At 53.0% G+C, this 16,021-nt stretch overlaps 1 protein-coding gene and 1 non-coding gene across 3 annotated transcripts in view; both read right to left on the bottom strand.

The window, feature by feature from the left end:
• Rab11fip4 (RAB11 family interacting protein 4) overlaps positions 1–12,742 on the bottom strand; it is a 113,675-nt gene extending 100,933 nt beyond the window's left edge. For both annotated transcript variants that reach the window (XM_042282477.2, XM_042282478.2), the window contains exon 1: positions 12,569–12,742. In XM_042282477.2, coding sequence (XP_042138411.2) covers positions 12,569–12,727 — 159 coding nt within the window. In that variant the 5' untranslated portion in view covers positions 12,728–12,742. The remainder of the gene's footprint in view (positions 1–12,568) is intronic.
• On the bottom strand, positions 8,726–8,831 carry LOC121831851 (U6 spliceosomal RNA). The gene has a single exon (XR_006075454.1). It is a non-coding gene; the product is annotated as a U6 spliceosomal RNA (small nuclear RNA).
• Positions 12,743–16,021: the final 3,279 nt, after the last annotated feature.

Here is a 16,021-nt window from a genome sequence, read left to right as displayed (position 1 = left end):
CAGAGAAAATAAGTAGGAGAGAAGAGAAAGAGGGAGGATGAGGGAGAAAGAGAGAGAGACGCCAGGGGCCAGCTGGACATGGAGTAAAGCATACAGAAGGAAAGAAAAGTAAGAAGCCCCAAGGCAAAATGTAGATGAAGAAAACAGGTTAAAATGTGTTATAAGAGCTAGGGGGATAGGCCTAAGCTAAGGCTGGGCATTCACAGCTAATAATAAGTCTCTGTGTCATGATTTGGGAGCTGGTTGGTGGCCCAAGAGAAAGCCTGCTACAATAACGGGGCCAGATATGGTGACGCACGCCTTTGATCCCAGCGCTTACTGTGAGTTTGAGGCCAGCAGGGCTACATAGCAAGACTGTCTCAAAAAAACAAAAACAAACAAACAAACAAACAAACAAATAAATAAATAAATAAACAATGGGGGCTGGAGAGATGGCTAAGCAGTTAAAAGCACGGGCTGTTCTTCCAGAGGTTCTGGGTTCAATTCCCAGCATCTACGTGGTGGTTGACAACTGTCTGTAACTCCCAGGGGATCTGATGCCCTCTTCTGAGCTCTATAGGCATTATGTGTACATGGTGGACAGATATGCTGGCAAAACACCCATACACATAAAAAGAGAAAATACATTAATTTAAAAATAAACAAACAGTGAAGAAAGTACTTTATTCTCAGTGGTAACAGCACATTAAATATTTAGCATTAATTTAGCATAGTCCTAAGATACTAATTTTTTTTTTTTTTTTTTTTTTTTTTTGGTTTTTCGAGACAGGGTTTCTCTGTGTAGCTTTGCGCCTTTCCTGGAGCTCACTTGGTAGCCCAGGCTGGCCTCGAACTCACAGAGATCCGCCTGCCTCTGCCTCCCGAGTGCTGGGATTAAAGGCGTGCGCCACCAACGCCCGGCAGATACTAATTTTTAATACTTTGCTCTTACGAGGAGGACTGGATATACAGAAAAGGCAGCACCATCTAAGTTAGTGGGTTGAAAATAATATTTATCAAAGACCCTGAAACAGTGCTATGTACTTTAAAATCTATTGATGGAGACAGGAGTGTGGTGCACACCTGTAATCTCAGCACTCAGGAGGCTGAGGCAGGAGGATTGTGAGTTCACAGTCAGCCTGGATGACACAGCATGGCTTTGTCTATAGATAAATATGGATTCCATAAATGTCAGAGAATGTCAGAGCCCTATCTATTATCTATCTATCTATCTATCTATCTATCTATCTATCTATCTATCTATCTATTTATCTATCTACTATCTATCTATCTTTGTGGTGTTGGGGGTCACAGTCCGGGTATCAAACACACTACTACTGAGATACAATTCTAGCTTCAGGGAGTTCTTTAAAAGGGACTGATGAAAGCACACGCCTTTAATCCCAGCACTTGGGAGGCAGAAGCTGGAGGATCTCTGAGTTTGAGGCCAGCCTGGGCTACAGAGTGAGTTCCAGGACAGCCAGATTACACAGAGAAACCCTGTTTCAGGGGGGAAAAAGCCTGGGTCCCATCTGCAGCACCTAAACAGAATCTGTAGTACATGCCAGTAATCCTAGCACTTGGGAGGTGTAGAAAGGAAGACTGGAAATAAAAAGTCATCTTTGGCTACAGTTTGAGGCCAGCCTGGGTCACATGAGACCCTGTCTCAAACAAAACAACAACAAAAAGCAAGGAAGTGACAGGTTAGGATGTGGGTCTGTGGTAAAGGCCATGGGTTCCATCCTTAGCACCATAAATAAAAAAAAAAATTATCAAATAAAAATATCAAAATGGCTGGGCGGTGGTGGTGCATGCCTTTAATCCCAGCACTCGGGAGGCAGAGCCAGGCGGATCTCTGTGAGTTCGAGGCCAGCCTGGGCTACCAAGTGAGCTCCAGGAAAGGCGCAAAGCTACACAGAGAAACCCTGTCTCGAAAAAACCAAAAACCAAAAAAAAAAAATAAATAAATAAATAAAATAAAATAAAATTAATCAAAATGTTACAACTCTACACTAAAACAAAGCGAAGGAAACCTTTGAGCATCCAGAAGAACAGTGACCTGGATTACAGCCTATCAGAAAGGAAAGAATCCATGCGCTGGGGTGTGGCTGAGGTCAGGGGGGAACCTCAGAAGACCGAGTGGGGACAGCTCAGCAGCTGACCAAGTTCTCAGCAATGCATGACTCCACACACGCAGGCATGTACACACACACACACACACACACACACACACACAGTAACAACAGTCACAGCAGCAGCAGTTAAACATGAGCGTTTAGGGCTGAGGGTGTGGCCCCACTGTCCCTGCTCTTGCCTAGCACGCTGAAGGCTCTGGGTTAAATCCTGATATGGAGGGGCGGGGGAGTGGCTGGCAGTGTGCATTCGGGCTCAGGGTCTCTGAGACACCCACACCACAGTCTAATCCTCTGGCTAGCAGCCAAGCACAAGGGACAGGAGCAGGCCAAAGGAGCCCAGCCCAGTGGGAACAGACGAGTCCTCTTTTCGGCCCCAGCTTCAGCTACAGCCCCACATCCTTCCGCCCTCTGGAGGGTGTCACCCGTGGAGGGCTGCGCCCTGGGACTTTACCCTGCCAGGGCCAAGTTCATTGAGTGACATCAGCCAAAGGGATCACTGTGGAAGGAGGGGTCAGGACGCGGCCCAGTTAGACAGGAGAACTACGCTCTGACCGTCTACTGCTTTGCAAGGTGACGGCAGCTATAACAATGCAACTGCACGTGCCAAGGTGCGCTTTCGATGTGCTCGCCAAATCGAAGCGCCGAGAACGGAGGAAGTGGGTTAGATAGCTCGATTAGCTCACTCCTCAATACATGTATGTACTGGAGTGTCACACTGCTCCCCATGAACATTTCCAAGTACAAATTGTCAATAAAAACCACACACTCACACACAAAAGTTAAAAAAGCCACCAACCCACCACCTCAAAAACAAACAAACACAAAAACCAACCACGCAGGTTTCTCCCCTAGCCTTCCTGCCCCGTTGGGAAATCTCTCAATGGAAAGGAATGTCTTGTTCATCTGTGGATCCTGTAGCCACCAAAATGTGACATGGAGCAGGCGCTAGAAAAGGCACGTGGAAAGGGAAACGGACACCCTACCCACCAAACCACAGCCTGCGCTCGCTCGGAGTAACAGTCACCTGGGCGCTCACTGTGTGACCCGGAAAGCATTGCGGTCAGCAGCCCCACGGCAGCAAGGGGGCGGAAGCACAGAGTGATTTCTTGGAGTACCACAGTACCACAGGGGAGGTGCCTGCTGCCGGCGCCCCTTCCCTCCTGAAGGGGGAGTCAGCTGGCTAGAGCTGAGACGCAGACGGCCATAGGCTGCCAGCTGAGGTGTAAGCAGGTGGGAAGGCAGAGAGGTGCTGAGAAACTTGAGAAAACCTTCTCGGGCCTGCTTGACCATGGTCTGAACCAGGACGGGATGTGGGCACCGGCAGCCCCCCCAACCCCAAGCCTCAAGTCCAGCGGCCCCTGGGCCTTCCACGGAGGCCAGCCTCCCAAAGGGCTCACACATCCCGGCCTATTTCCGCTCAGTCCAGCCTCCAACCGAGCCACTGGAGCCTCAGGAGGCCAGAGGAACCCTCCTCCGCTGCGGCTTCTCCCATCCCCCACCTCTGCGCGCCTAAGACCCCAGCTCTTGCAGGCAGTAAGGAGGCAGCTTTGGAACCAGAAGGACCTGTGTTCACCGCGGGTGCTGCCCAAGTCACTTCGGCTCCCAGAGCGTCTGGGATGAAGAAACACACAGGCTGGCCCAAGGGCTCTGTCTGTCCCTTATTCCTCCTGTCTACAGAAAACACCAGTGCAGGCTGGAAGAGCTCTGCTCTGCACCAGGGAGCCTGCGGTGGAAAGGACCATGCAGAAAGGGACGGGGGACTGGAGAGATGGCTCAGCGGTTCGGAGCACTGACCGCTCTTCCTGGGGACCCACAGGGCAGCTCACAGCTGTCTGTAACTGCAGTTCCAGGGGATCTGACACCCCCACACAGACATGCATGCAGGCAAAACACCAGTGCACGTAAAACAAACAAAAATAAACAACTTAAAAAAAAAGAAAGGGACAGAGGGGCATCCTGGGACCCAGGGCAGCAGAGACACCTCAGTAGTCCAGGGCACTCACACAGGGTGCAGTAAGCCTATGCTGGTGTGTGTGTGTGTGTGTGTGTGTGTGTGTGTGTGTATCTCCAGCCTTCCAAACAGCCCCTCAAAGAATGGCCTTGACCTCCACTTTATGAATCCTTTTTGAAAAGATTATTTTAAAATTATTTAAAATAATTTTAAGCCAGGCAGTTTGGCAAACTCTTTTAATCCCAGCGCTCAGGAGACAGAGGCAGGTGGATCTCTGAATTTGAGGCTAGCATAGTCTACAGAGTGAGTTCCAGGACAGCCAGGGCTACACAGGGAAACCTTGTTTCAAAAAAAACAAAAGACAAATCTGGGCTGGAGAGATGGCTCAGCAGTTAAGAGCACTGGCTGCTCTTCCAGAGGACCCAGGTTCAGTTCCCACCCATACATGGCAGCTCACACCTGTCTATAACTCCAGTTCCAGGGAATCCCATACCCTCTTTTGGCCTCCTTGGACACCAGGCAAATACACAGATATGAATGCAGACAAGACACCCATACACATGAAAAGCAATAAAAAAAATTTTAGGGGTTGGGGACTTAGCTCAGTGGTAGAGCACTTGCCTAGCAAGCGCAAGGCCCTGGGTTCGGTCCTCAGCTCCGGAAAAAAAAAAATTTTTTTTTTACATGTATGAGTGTTTGCCCGCACATATACAGGTATATTGTGTGCAGGTCTAGTGCTCAAGGAGGCCAGAAGAGGGTGCTGGATCCTGAGGAACTGGAGTTACAGCTGGCAGTGAGCTGCCATGTGTGTCTTCTGCAAAGGCAGTCATCATGAAGCCAACTCTTCCGCTCCGGGAGCTCCCCTTTACAGAGGAGCAGGCAGGTCCGTCCGTCTTAACAAGCTCCCCTAGAAAGAATCCAGGCTGCAGCTTTTCTCAGGATGACCCCAGCCCTACCACCAGCAACAGCTTGCGGAAGTGAGAAATTATCAAGATAGTTCATGCCAGCCAGGACAGCCTGTGCCGAGATGTTGCTGTCCTTCTAAACCTAAGAACCAGACAGTCCTGCTTCGTCCCTCTGGTCGCCATCTGCCCCTGTTCCGGCCTGAGTTCTCTCTCCTTGTCCTTCCTGTGACTTTACTACACAGCCGCTTGGCACCCGACGGAAATGCCAGGCCTACCTGAGTCTGTACTTGGCCTGATGCACCTACAGCAGTAAAGACTGAACTGGGGACTGGAGAGATGGCTCAGAGGTTAAGAGCACTGACTGCTCGTCCAGAGGTCCTGAGTTCAATTCCCTGAACCCACACGGCAGCTCATAACCATCTGTAATGAGATCTGGCGCCCTCTTCTATGTACATAATAAATAAATAATTCTTTAAAAAAAAAAAAAAGACTGAATTGGTGGGTGGATGAATGGACAGGCAGATGGCTAGAGAAGGGTGGGTGTCCTAGATAGTTTTCTGTCAACTTAACACAGCTAAAGTCATCTGAGAGGAAGGAACCTTAATTAAGAAAATGCCTCTAGGCTGAAGAGATGGCTCAGCAGTTAAGAGCATTGGCTGTTCTTCCAGAGGACCCAGGTTCAATTCCCAGCACCCACATGGCAGCTCACAACTGTGTAACTCTGGTTCCAGGGGATCTGACACCCTCACATAGACACACATGTGGGCAGAACACCAATACACATAAAATAAAATTTTAAAAATAAAGAAAATGCACCCCTAATATCAGGCTGTACAGAAGCCTGCAGGGCATTTTCTTAATTAATGATTGATGTGGGAGGGCACAGCCCATTGTAGGTTGAGCCACCCCTGGGCTGCTGGTCCTGGGTTGTGTAAGAAAGCAGCCTGAGCAAGCCATGGAGAGCAAGCCAGTAAGCAACACTCCTTCATGGCCTCTGCATCAGCGCCTGCCTTCAGGTTCCTGCCCTGTTTGAGTTCCTGTCCTGACTTCCTTCAGTGATGGACAGTGATATGGAAGTGTAAGCCACATAAACCCTTTCCTCCCCAAGATGCTTTGGTTATGGTGTTTCACCACAGCAATAGAAACCCCAGGACAGTGGATGAGCACACAGTGAATGAGGAATGGATGAAGGTCTTGCTGACAGGTGGCTAGGCAGATGGATGGATCTGTAAAGTAGGTGCCCAGATACTGGAAATGATGAATGGGTAGATGATGGAAGAAGGGCCAGATTAACGGATGCCCTAGTGAGTGGACTGGTGAATAGGTGGATAGAAGGATGAGCGGATGGAGTGCTAGGAGACAGCTCAGGTCACTGTATGAAAGAGACCTCAGACAGCCTTCCCTCTACAAAACGGCCTGGCTTTGGAAGTGGTGAGTCCCTAACTCTCCGCAGGATTATTTTCGAACAGTGGTTTTCAGCCTTCCTAATGCTGCCACCTTTAATACAATCCCCCCCCCCCCCCACCATACAATGATTCTGGTTGCTGCTTCATAACTGCAATGAGCTCCTCCCCTCTCAGGTTTTGTTATTGTGCAGATGAGCCTTATAGCAGCCTTGCCCAGGTACCGGCTTTAGCCTGGGGCCTTCTGGGGGACGGTGCCCACTATAGGCCACATGACCGGTGTCTAAAGAAGGCTGTCAATCTTTTCTGAGTTTGGTGCCTTAAGCTATGAGCAGTAAGATGTGGGCTGGACACAGAGCATTAGTCCAAAGGGAAGAAGAGACATTCTCGCAGCCATAACGTGGGCTGTGGCTACATGGAGGCCTGGTATACCAATTTTGGGGGCTTGGTTTCTTCTGCTACCCTGTCCCTGAGATCATAGAAGCTGTGAGTAATGGATCTTTAGCAGGGTCCCAAAGAGTGTCCACTTTTAAGCTGCCAGACTCTCTCTCTCTCTCATTCTAGAATTCACTAGGTAGATCAGGCTGGGCCTAAACTCACAGGGATCCACCTGCCTCTGCCCCAGCAAGCGCTGGGATTGAAGGCGTGGGCCAGCATGCCTGGCTGCCAGTCTCTTTTCTAGTCATGGCTCAAGCCCCATCAGCCCGCTGTTTCCCAGCCCTGGCACACAGCAGCGACACAAGAGGAGAAGGGAGTGCAAAGAGCCTCTCGCCAGAAACCTGCTAAGAGTGATGGTGTGGGAGACATCCTTCACGATCACTCTGTAGAGCTGGGCATGGCCACAGGTTGAAACCCCAGCACTCACAGGGTATAAGCAGGAGAATCAGGAGTTCAAGGTCATGCCCACCTACATAGTGAGTTGGAAGTTAGCCTAGGTTGAATTAGACCCTGTCTCAGAAACAAAACAACAACAAAAATCAAAAGCAGAATGCGTAGTCTATAAAAAATATGGGGTTACACACTCCATAGGACAGGGGTGGGAATGCATACAGCAGGGTGCGTCCAGGCCACTGCTCCCTGCACCTTGCCTGAGCTCTGCTCGGCTCGGCTCTCCATCCCAGACAGCTGTGCAGGGTACAGGTTCCCTTCTCTACCTTACCTGGTAGGACTGCTTGGGGTCGGAGGGAAGGAGCCCTCAATACACAGCCCAGAGTCAAAGCTGCACCCCTCCTACCACACCCCATATAAAGACTGGGGGACACCAGTGGTCCTGCCTGCAGTGGGTCTCAGTGCATGGGTGTCAGGGAGACCGGGGTAACTCTGTTTCCTTCCCAAACAACATGCTCGCCATGGCTCTTCCCTGACGGACCCTAGGACGGAGAGGCAGCCGGGGTGTCCCTGTGGGGCCGTCAGACCTGGGCACCCATAGGATTCATCCGGCCCAGCTTCGCTATCAGAGCTGCTTCTCCAGGCTAAGATCCCCTCCGTCCACCTCTTTCCACAGTCTCATCTCCTTCCTCCTCCTCTGCTTCTGGTTTCCGCTCAGGTGCTGGGGAGAGATCCTGGGCCTAAGCGCGAGACTGGGACTGAAGGCCGCTCCGCACCCACGCAGGATGTGGTGAAGTTCCAACCCACATGCCAGACATGCAGGGGAGCTCACGGAAGCCTCCTCACTTCAGGGCTCCCTACCCACTACACCCTCCGAGGGCACCTCTGGCTGCTTAGAAAGCCTGAAAATCAAACTGTCCTTCATCACAGGTCCACACATCCTGCAGAGATCCCAACAAGAGAGGCAGGGGCTTGCCTAGCACCTGCCAAAGCCCCACACCTGAGTGCTTCCTCCTGTCCATCGACAGAGGCCTCAGGGTGGCACCAAGACCTTAAGTCATCAAATCAGGGGACTATAGGAGACCAGTCTATAGGTAGACACACGCCGTGATCAATGAAGTCCATCCTTCAGACCTCCTGACTGTCTAACTAGTGTCCTCTTCTTGTCCTAGGACTCCATCCAGGATGCCACAAGACACACTCATCACTCTCCTTGGCCATTTTAAGGAGCTCTGGTCAGTGCCCGGTGGGATGTCCTCAGGTGGTGTTGGGGGTTGTCTGCTGTTTCTCTCGCGACCACCCTAGTTGTGAGCTGGGTGAAGCACTCTTGTCCCTTCAGTGAGAGCTGGCACTGACCTTGGTGACATTCTGGGGTGGCATCTGTCAGGTTTCTCCACTGTCAATTTCCCCTCTTCTCCCACTGAACTCCTAGGAAGTCAAGGCATAACTCCTGCCCAAGCGGTGAGGGGTCAAGTTCCCTCCTTGATGCGGAATTATCTCTAACAAGTCATATGTTTATTTAGTTTAAATGGGGAACGCTTCATGAATTTGTGTGTCATTCTTGCGCAGGGCTATGCTAATTTTCTCTGGATCATTCCAATTTTAGTCTATGTGCTGCCGAAGCGAGCACCTTTTTTCTTTTTTCTTTTTGAGACAGGGTCTCATTGTCCCAGGCTGGCCTCAACGCCCTATGTAACTAAGGATGGCCTTGAATTTCTTTTTCTCCGGTATATGTGGACATACAGGTGTCACACACAGCACATACGTGGCACTCAGAGGTTAACTTTCAGGAACCGGATCTCTTTCCTTCCACTGTGGGATCTAGGGGATCCACTCAGGCCACTTCCCAGCCCCAACTTTGAACTTCCGATCCTCCTGCCTCTACCTCCTAAGTGCTGGGTTTACAGGCGTGTGATGCCTTTAAAATTTTGTTTTATTGGCCAGGCGGCGGTGGTGGTGCACGCCTTTAATCCCAGCACTCAGGAGGCAGAGGCAGGCGGATCTCTGTGAGTTCGAGGCCAGCCTGGTCTACAGAGTGAGTTCCAGGACAGGCACCAAAACTACACAGAGGAACCCTGTCTAGAACCCCCCAAATTGTTTTATTAACCTGTATTAATATACATAATACTGGGATTTGTTATGATATTTTATGCATGTATGGAATGTATTTTGATCATTTTCATCCCCCATTAACCCCTTGTCCTCCACCCACTGATCATCCTCTTCCCAACAAACCACCTTTTCCTCTCATGGCCTCTCCCAACCCTGTTTCTCTTCTTGGAGACCAGATGAGTTTCATTAGGGTTGCTGACAGGAACATGGGTGAGAGGTTTTATTTACAGGAGCACAGCCACCTTACCAGTGGCTACCTCATTAAAGAATATGGCTCTTCCTCCGCCCAGCAACCATTAACTGTCTATAGATCTTTAGGGAGAGAAAGTCCTCACGAACCCCTCCCCCATGGCTACTATTAACTGCCTATAAATGTTAATGGAGAGCTGGGGCCTTGTGAGTTACTCCCTAGCCCACGACAGGATTTTGATGGGCCCAATTTTATGCAGCCATATCCTTCTTTTTTTTGTTTTGTTTTTAATGTAGTTCTGCAAATCAAATCCAGGGTTCATACATGCCAGGAAAGCATTTTACCTTCTGAGTATATTCTTGTCTCCAGGATTTCTCCTGTACGGGGGCTTTTTGCATTATTAATTCATTTACTTATTTATGCTCTCATGGATATTTATTTCATACTCTAAAACCTACTGTGCTTGATCCCGATCTGCCTGGTAGCCAGGGCAGTTAGTAAAATGTAGACAGTGAGCCTCATGTCTAAGAAATAATCAATCATCGTCTCTAGAGCACCAATGGGTTGGGAAATCAATGTCACAGGCAGATGTGTAAACAAAAACAGTCTGAGCCCACAGCATTTTGGGAAGGAACCCCATCTCTGAGGAACAGTGCTCTGCTGTATTTGAGAATTTGTATAGAGATAGCAGAAGAGCCCCACCGAGCCTCAGGCCCTGTCCGTGGTCCTGCCCTGCGTCCTTTCTCCCTCAGCCGGAGGATTCCCGCACAGACAGCAGAGAGGAAGGACCGAGGCGCTCAGGAGGAACCGCGACGAAATTGAGTAGGAATGTGGGATGAGCCACAGGCTTAGATTTCAGAAACTAACGAGAGACAAGAGGCCTGACCCCTTTAACAAGTCAGGATCCTGGAGGGGACTGTGCCGGAGTCACGTGGACTGGGTGCACTGCACAGTCCTGGAGAGAGAAAACAAGCTTAAAAAAATAAATAAATAAAATCAGAAGCAGGCATTTTGGGGCTAAATAGAGAAATGTGGAAAGGGTCTCCATAACAAATACGCTGATAGTTTATGTCAGCTCAAATGTGAGGATCATTTGGGGGAGGAGCTGGGTTAGAATGCATGGTGCAGTATGATCTCATTTCATGCAGAAAGCTACATGTAAGTACAGGGACGCTCTGGTCACCTCCCTAGGGGACAGGAATACAATAGATCTATTTTTGACTGTCCACCTTTGCAACCTACTCTAGTCCACAGAAACTCCGGCTATGATATAAGAATCATTTAGTAAATAAAGGAATCACTGGCCAGACCCAGGGTGGAGGATCGCTGCCTAGACAGAAGTTTTCTAACAGATCCCGGGAGGTTTTAGTAGCCAGACACTTGGTGTGAGTAGAGAGCCACTTGGTGTGAGAGTGGAACCACTGAAAAGGTACCCCCAGCCCCTGTGTGTGTTAACCAGGTCCAGCCCTATTAATGCTAGGAAAACAGTGAGACAATTCATCAATGACATCTGTAGAAATCTGGCCCCTGCCGGATGGGCTGGAAATGGCTTCAGGCTTCAGACAGGGGTGAGAGGGTAAGCAGGAACGGGGGCAGAGGAGTGACGTTTTCACATCGTTAAAGGCTACAGTGCAGAAGGGAAACCCAGGTGAGTCCCCGTGCAGAAACAGGACGACTAAGAGACGAGCAGATTTGTTTCTCAAGTGCAGAGGGAGCAGGGTCTAAGGACAGGAGGTGTCTGTCCAGCCTGGGGATATAGTCACAGGGCTCTGGCCTCCTGCCAGGGGTTGCAGGGAGGCCATTCCCACGCCTCAGGGTCCCTTGAATCTAGAATTCTAGGTTTCAACCAAAGCAAGGAGAAGGCTTCACACCAGCAACCTGCAGCCTCCTGTGTTAGGGGCTGCTCGGCCTGTGGCCTCCTCCTCTGTTAGAGGCTGCTCAGCCTGCTCAGGTGGGAGATGCTGGCCAAAAAGAGAGACTCTGCTAACCTCTGTAGGAGAAAGGCGGAGGCCGCCGCCGCAGCAGATGCCCCCAGCAAAGCAGAGATGAGGTCGAGAATGGGCTTCAACAGGAGGGAACAGTAGTAAGCTCCCTGGGATGGGGGACCCGAGTCCTCACACCTGCCTCCCTCCTCCACCTCCTGCTCTCGGGGATTCCCGGGTTCTGGCCAGTGCCCAGACACCTAGAAAGGGATAGTTACTACCTCCCACTTGTCAGGTGACAAGAAGGCACCAGGCCGACTGGTCATAGCCCAGCTCCTCCCATGTTCGAAAATGCCCCCCTGATCTGTCTGTCCTGAGAACAGAATGCCACCCAGTACACATCTGAGACCAAGGTCCCAAGCTCCCCACATAGGGCCTGAGGTCTCAGATGGCCTTGGGGACCCAAAGCTCAGCCGGAGCTTCTGAATCCAGAAGACGCGGACCACTGCACGGCTACATGAACCTGTCCTCCCCTCAGACACGGACACACGGACACACATCCTGTGTGGGTGGCAAGAGGACACTAGCCCAATGGGCAGTTATTCATGACACACTGGCACTTCAGATCCTGCCATTCAGACCGGCTAACGGCCCCCACAGTTCCGCTCTGTGCCACCCATGCGGCCCTACACCACCACCAGATGCTCAGCTCACCACTGCTCAGCTTGGTCCTGGCCGGCGGCGGCCAGCACAGCCCGCGGCCAGTCCGGCCTGCCCATCCAGCTTGAGTGGGAGGTCACCAGGACCTGGGCCAGACTCCAGGGTGGCCCCCAAGCAGCCATCTCCTGTTCTAGGTTGGGGAGGTGCAGCTAAGGACCTGTCCCTGTCCCCCCTAGGCCTGGTGCGGGGTGCACATACCCCTGCGACTGGATGTGTGTGGGAGGGGGCGTCCAGGGGTTCGATGTGAGAGCTCCTCGGATTGGGGACGGCCGGGAGGGAAGGGCAGGTGGTGGCCAGGCCGGCCACCGCGGGGGCGGGTGCCACGTGACGCACCAGGCCCCCCGGGGGTGTGAGCACAGCACGGGGTCCCCGCGGTTCCCCCCCCCCAACATGGGGACGCGCGCGCGCCAGCCAGCTCCTTACCTCCTCGCCTTGGCCGAAGCGCAGGCCGAGCGCCGCGACGCGCTCCACGCGCAGGAAGCCGTCGGGGTCGCGGCCGCACACCTCGAACACTTCGCGCAGGCGGCGCACGGAGCGCAGCAGAGCCGCGGGGGCGCCCGCCCAGCCCGCGCCGCCCGCCATCCGCGCCGCCCGCAGCTAGCCCGAGCCCCGCGCCGAGGCCGCCGCCGAGGCCGCCGCCGCCATGGCGCTCGCACCGCCCGGGTCTGCGGCGCGCAGCCTCCGCCCGCGGCGGCCGCTCGTGTCAGCCGCTCGTGTCTGCCGCGCGCCGCGGGCCCGCGTGGGGGCGGGGCGGGGCGGGGCGGGGCTGCAGACAAAAGGACCCGAGCCGCCCCAGGCCCCGCCCCTCCTAGATAAACCTGAACCCGGGGTGGGTGGGGGAGATGCGGTGGGGCGGGGGAGGTCCGGCTCCCCGCGCCGCCCGTGCACCCCGCGACTGGCCGGTGCACACGTCCTCTTTGTCGGTTCCGGGTGTTGTTGCAGGTGTTTCCCTACCTTAGTGCCTTTGGTTGCCACCATTCCCTTCCCGGGGAGCTGAGATGCTGCCTAGAGGCCACGCTGCTTGTTGAGGGCAAGGGAGGGACGCGGTGAGGATGCGGTGCGGGGACCCTGGAAGGGTGGCGGGTGGAGGGGACTAAAAGTAGGTGGGAGGAAGGAAGAAGGAGGGCTTCCGCTAGGCTTGGTGTCGCCAGGACCCCGGGATACCTATGGCTTGGGACCCTGGAGCGCCTGTCCTCTCGCGCTTTGCTGGCAGCTCCCCAGGCTCTAAGCTCAGAGCCCAGGAGTCCATCCTGAGTGTGGTGACCCAACCTGTATCTTGCCTCCTTGGTGAAGTTCAGCTGAGCTTCGCCAGGCCCTGCAGAGCCCAGGCGCAGTTTGGGGGGCTCCCACCTTGTTCAGCACAACAGCCAGCCATTCCGGAGAGGTTGTCCCTACTCCCGCACAGACCTGGCCTGAGCACACCTCCAGATCAGCACAGTGTTCTTCCTCGGGGAGGCCTTGTCTTTCTGCTTCACCTAAGTTCTGAGCCTTTCTTCCAACCCCCCACGTTTCTGAAACTGCTAGAGCGAGCATGCCCCTCACCGTGTGGGGGACACGCTAAAGGTCATGATAGGTCTTGGCCAGTCACCTCATGTCCCCGATCTCCAAGTGTGAGCCCAGAGCAGATAATCAGCCCCCTTCCCTACAGGAGCCCAGAGCATTCCGTGTCCCGGACAGGGGAGCGCAGGGGACTTTGATCCAGTTCTGCACAAGGACCTGCTGGTCCTCCCCTCTCTCAGCCTCGGTTTCCACTCTGACCTTCAGGGCGACTCTCAGATATGGATGTTGTGCCGGGATTGCTCAGTCTCCCTGGAGTCCTGACTCCGGGGGTGAAGCAGGCTGTTCCCAGCTCTTCTTCTTCTTGAGGTCAGAGCTCCCTAGGAAGAAAGGTATGAGGACTTGAGGGTCAGGGGGTAGTGTGTTCATGATGTCAGCCACTGGAGAGGGAGGTGTACTGTTCTGAGAAGTGGGTTTTTTTTCTGGTAGCTGGATGCTTCTCTGTGAGGTACTAACACATGTGTGAATGAATGGAATGAATGAATGAATATAAAATGAAAGGCAGGTGGCAGCTGGGGTTTGCCCCTTGGTGGGAGCTGCAAGAATGTCTCTCAGAGCCCACTCTTGCAACATGACCCCCAGAAGGGAGACCTGGGAAGCAGGAGGCCTCACTCACCTCAACTGGCTTAGGTGGGGCCTCAGGTCGATCCAAGGGGAACCAAGTCCGAAGCCCACGGCCACATTCCAAGTTCTCCACAAAGGCAGAATGGAAGCAAATCCCAAAGCTGCCCCCTTACCAGACTCCTGGGACAGTTTTGGGCTCTCTAGCCCAGGCTAGCTCCAAACTCACAATTTTCCTGCCATTTCTCCAGGGTGGAGATCAAAGGCCTTTACCACCCCACCTGACTCCTGCCTCTCCTTAACCATGGAAGCTCCCCAGCTCCTGCCTCCAGACCTGGGGGTCACTCACTCTTACCACAGGTTCTTCCACTTCCTGTGGCCAATTCCCTTCCAGATTCTGTGGAGGTGGCATCTCCTACAGGAAGCCTTGTCCGGTTGGTCGCATCTACGCGCTCCTTTGTAAGGGTCCCAACTGCAACTTCGTGAATCCTCGTGAAGGATCAGAGGCGAGCTTGACAACCTGAGACGGCGTTGTGACCACAGGTAGAACCAGGAGCTCTCCAGCCACAGCTCAGGAAGCCAGCAGCCACCAAAAGTTAAAGAGACCAGGGAGAGACTCTCCTGAGAGCCTCTGCAGGGGCGCAGCTCTGTCACCACATGCACGTGACCTCCTGACTTCCAGAAAGGAGAACACATTTCTGTTTTCTAAGCCACCAAGCTTGGGGTGGTTTGTGGCAGCCCAACAGCCACGGGCATTAACAGCACGCGGTGTGAGTTGTCCATACTAAGTCATATCAACAGCCGAGCCGAGCAGAGGTCTGGTCCTCTTTCAGCCCCATGATGCTCCTGTCAGGTTTCCTGTCTGGAAAGCAGAGGTTATAGTTTCTACTCTGCAGAGATCTGGGGGGTATTTCATGAGAGCTGTGTGCATTGTGTCTTGCCCAGGGTCTGGCACACCATGGCCTATCCACGTGTCCGTGTAGGCAGGCTCAGAGCCAGTCTACAGGGAATGTGTCGCTGAGACAGGATCTCATGTAGCGCAGGTTGGACTCCAGCTTGCTATGTAGTCAATGATGATCTTGAATTTCTGATCCCCCTGCCTCCACCTCCGAGTGCTGGGATTCCAGGCCTGTGCTGTCCCATGTTGTTGCTGACGCAACTCAGGGCCTCTTGCATGTTCTCCACCAACTAAGCTTCATCCCAGCCCCAAAGGGGTGCATCTCTGCTGCAGTCAGTCCACGAGTTCACTTCACCATCCAGGCTGCCCAGAAATGGGGCAGAACTCGCACGTTCTTCCTCCTCACAGCCTGCAGATATTTCTCAAACCATGAATAATTATCACTTTGGAGAGGAGAAGGTGGTAAAATTATTTCCCTTCGTCACCTGTCTTGAGCTGCAGAGCGCACACACACTTCCAGTCCACAGCAGGCCCTGGGGGGATGGGCCCTGGCTGGCCTGGGCTACACAGCTCCAGGGATTCTGGGGTTAAAGGCACGTGCTACCACTTCCGTCCCTTTAAAGATTCTAAGGGAAAATGGCAAAACCTTCCAAATTCTGCTCCACTGGGCTCTACACCCGGTTACCGGCTGCAGAGAGGGCCCCCGAAGGTGCCTTGTGGCATGGGACCCTAGCATTTATTTACCTCTAGAGTCTTCAGAGTTTCCCATGCAGATTACCCCTCTGCCCCCCTGAAGGCTGCATAGGTCTGCAGTCTCCTCTGTTGCTCCTTTGGCCTAACAGAAACCCCCCAAGTCCTCC

Source organism: Peromyscus maniculatus, chromosome 8 (genome assembly GCF_049852395.1).
Source record: "Peromyscus maniculatus bairdii isolate BWxNUB_F1_BW_parent chromosome 8, HU_Pman_BW_mat_3.1, whole genome shotgun sequence".
Classification (NCBI taxonomy): Eukaryota; Metazoa; Chordata; class Mammalia; order Rodentia; family Cricetidae; genus Peromyscus; species Peromyscus maniculatus.
This window is presented reverse-complemented; position numbering and strand designations above follow the sequence as displayed.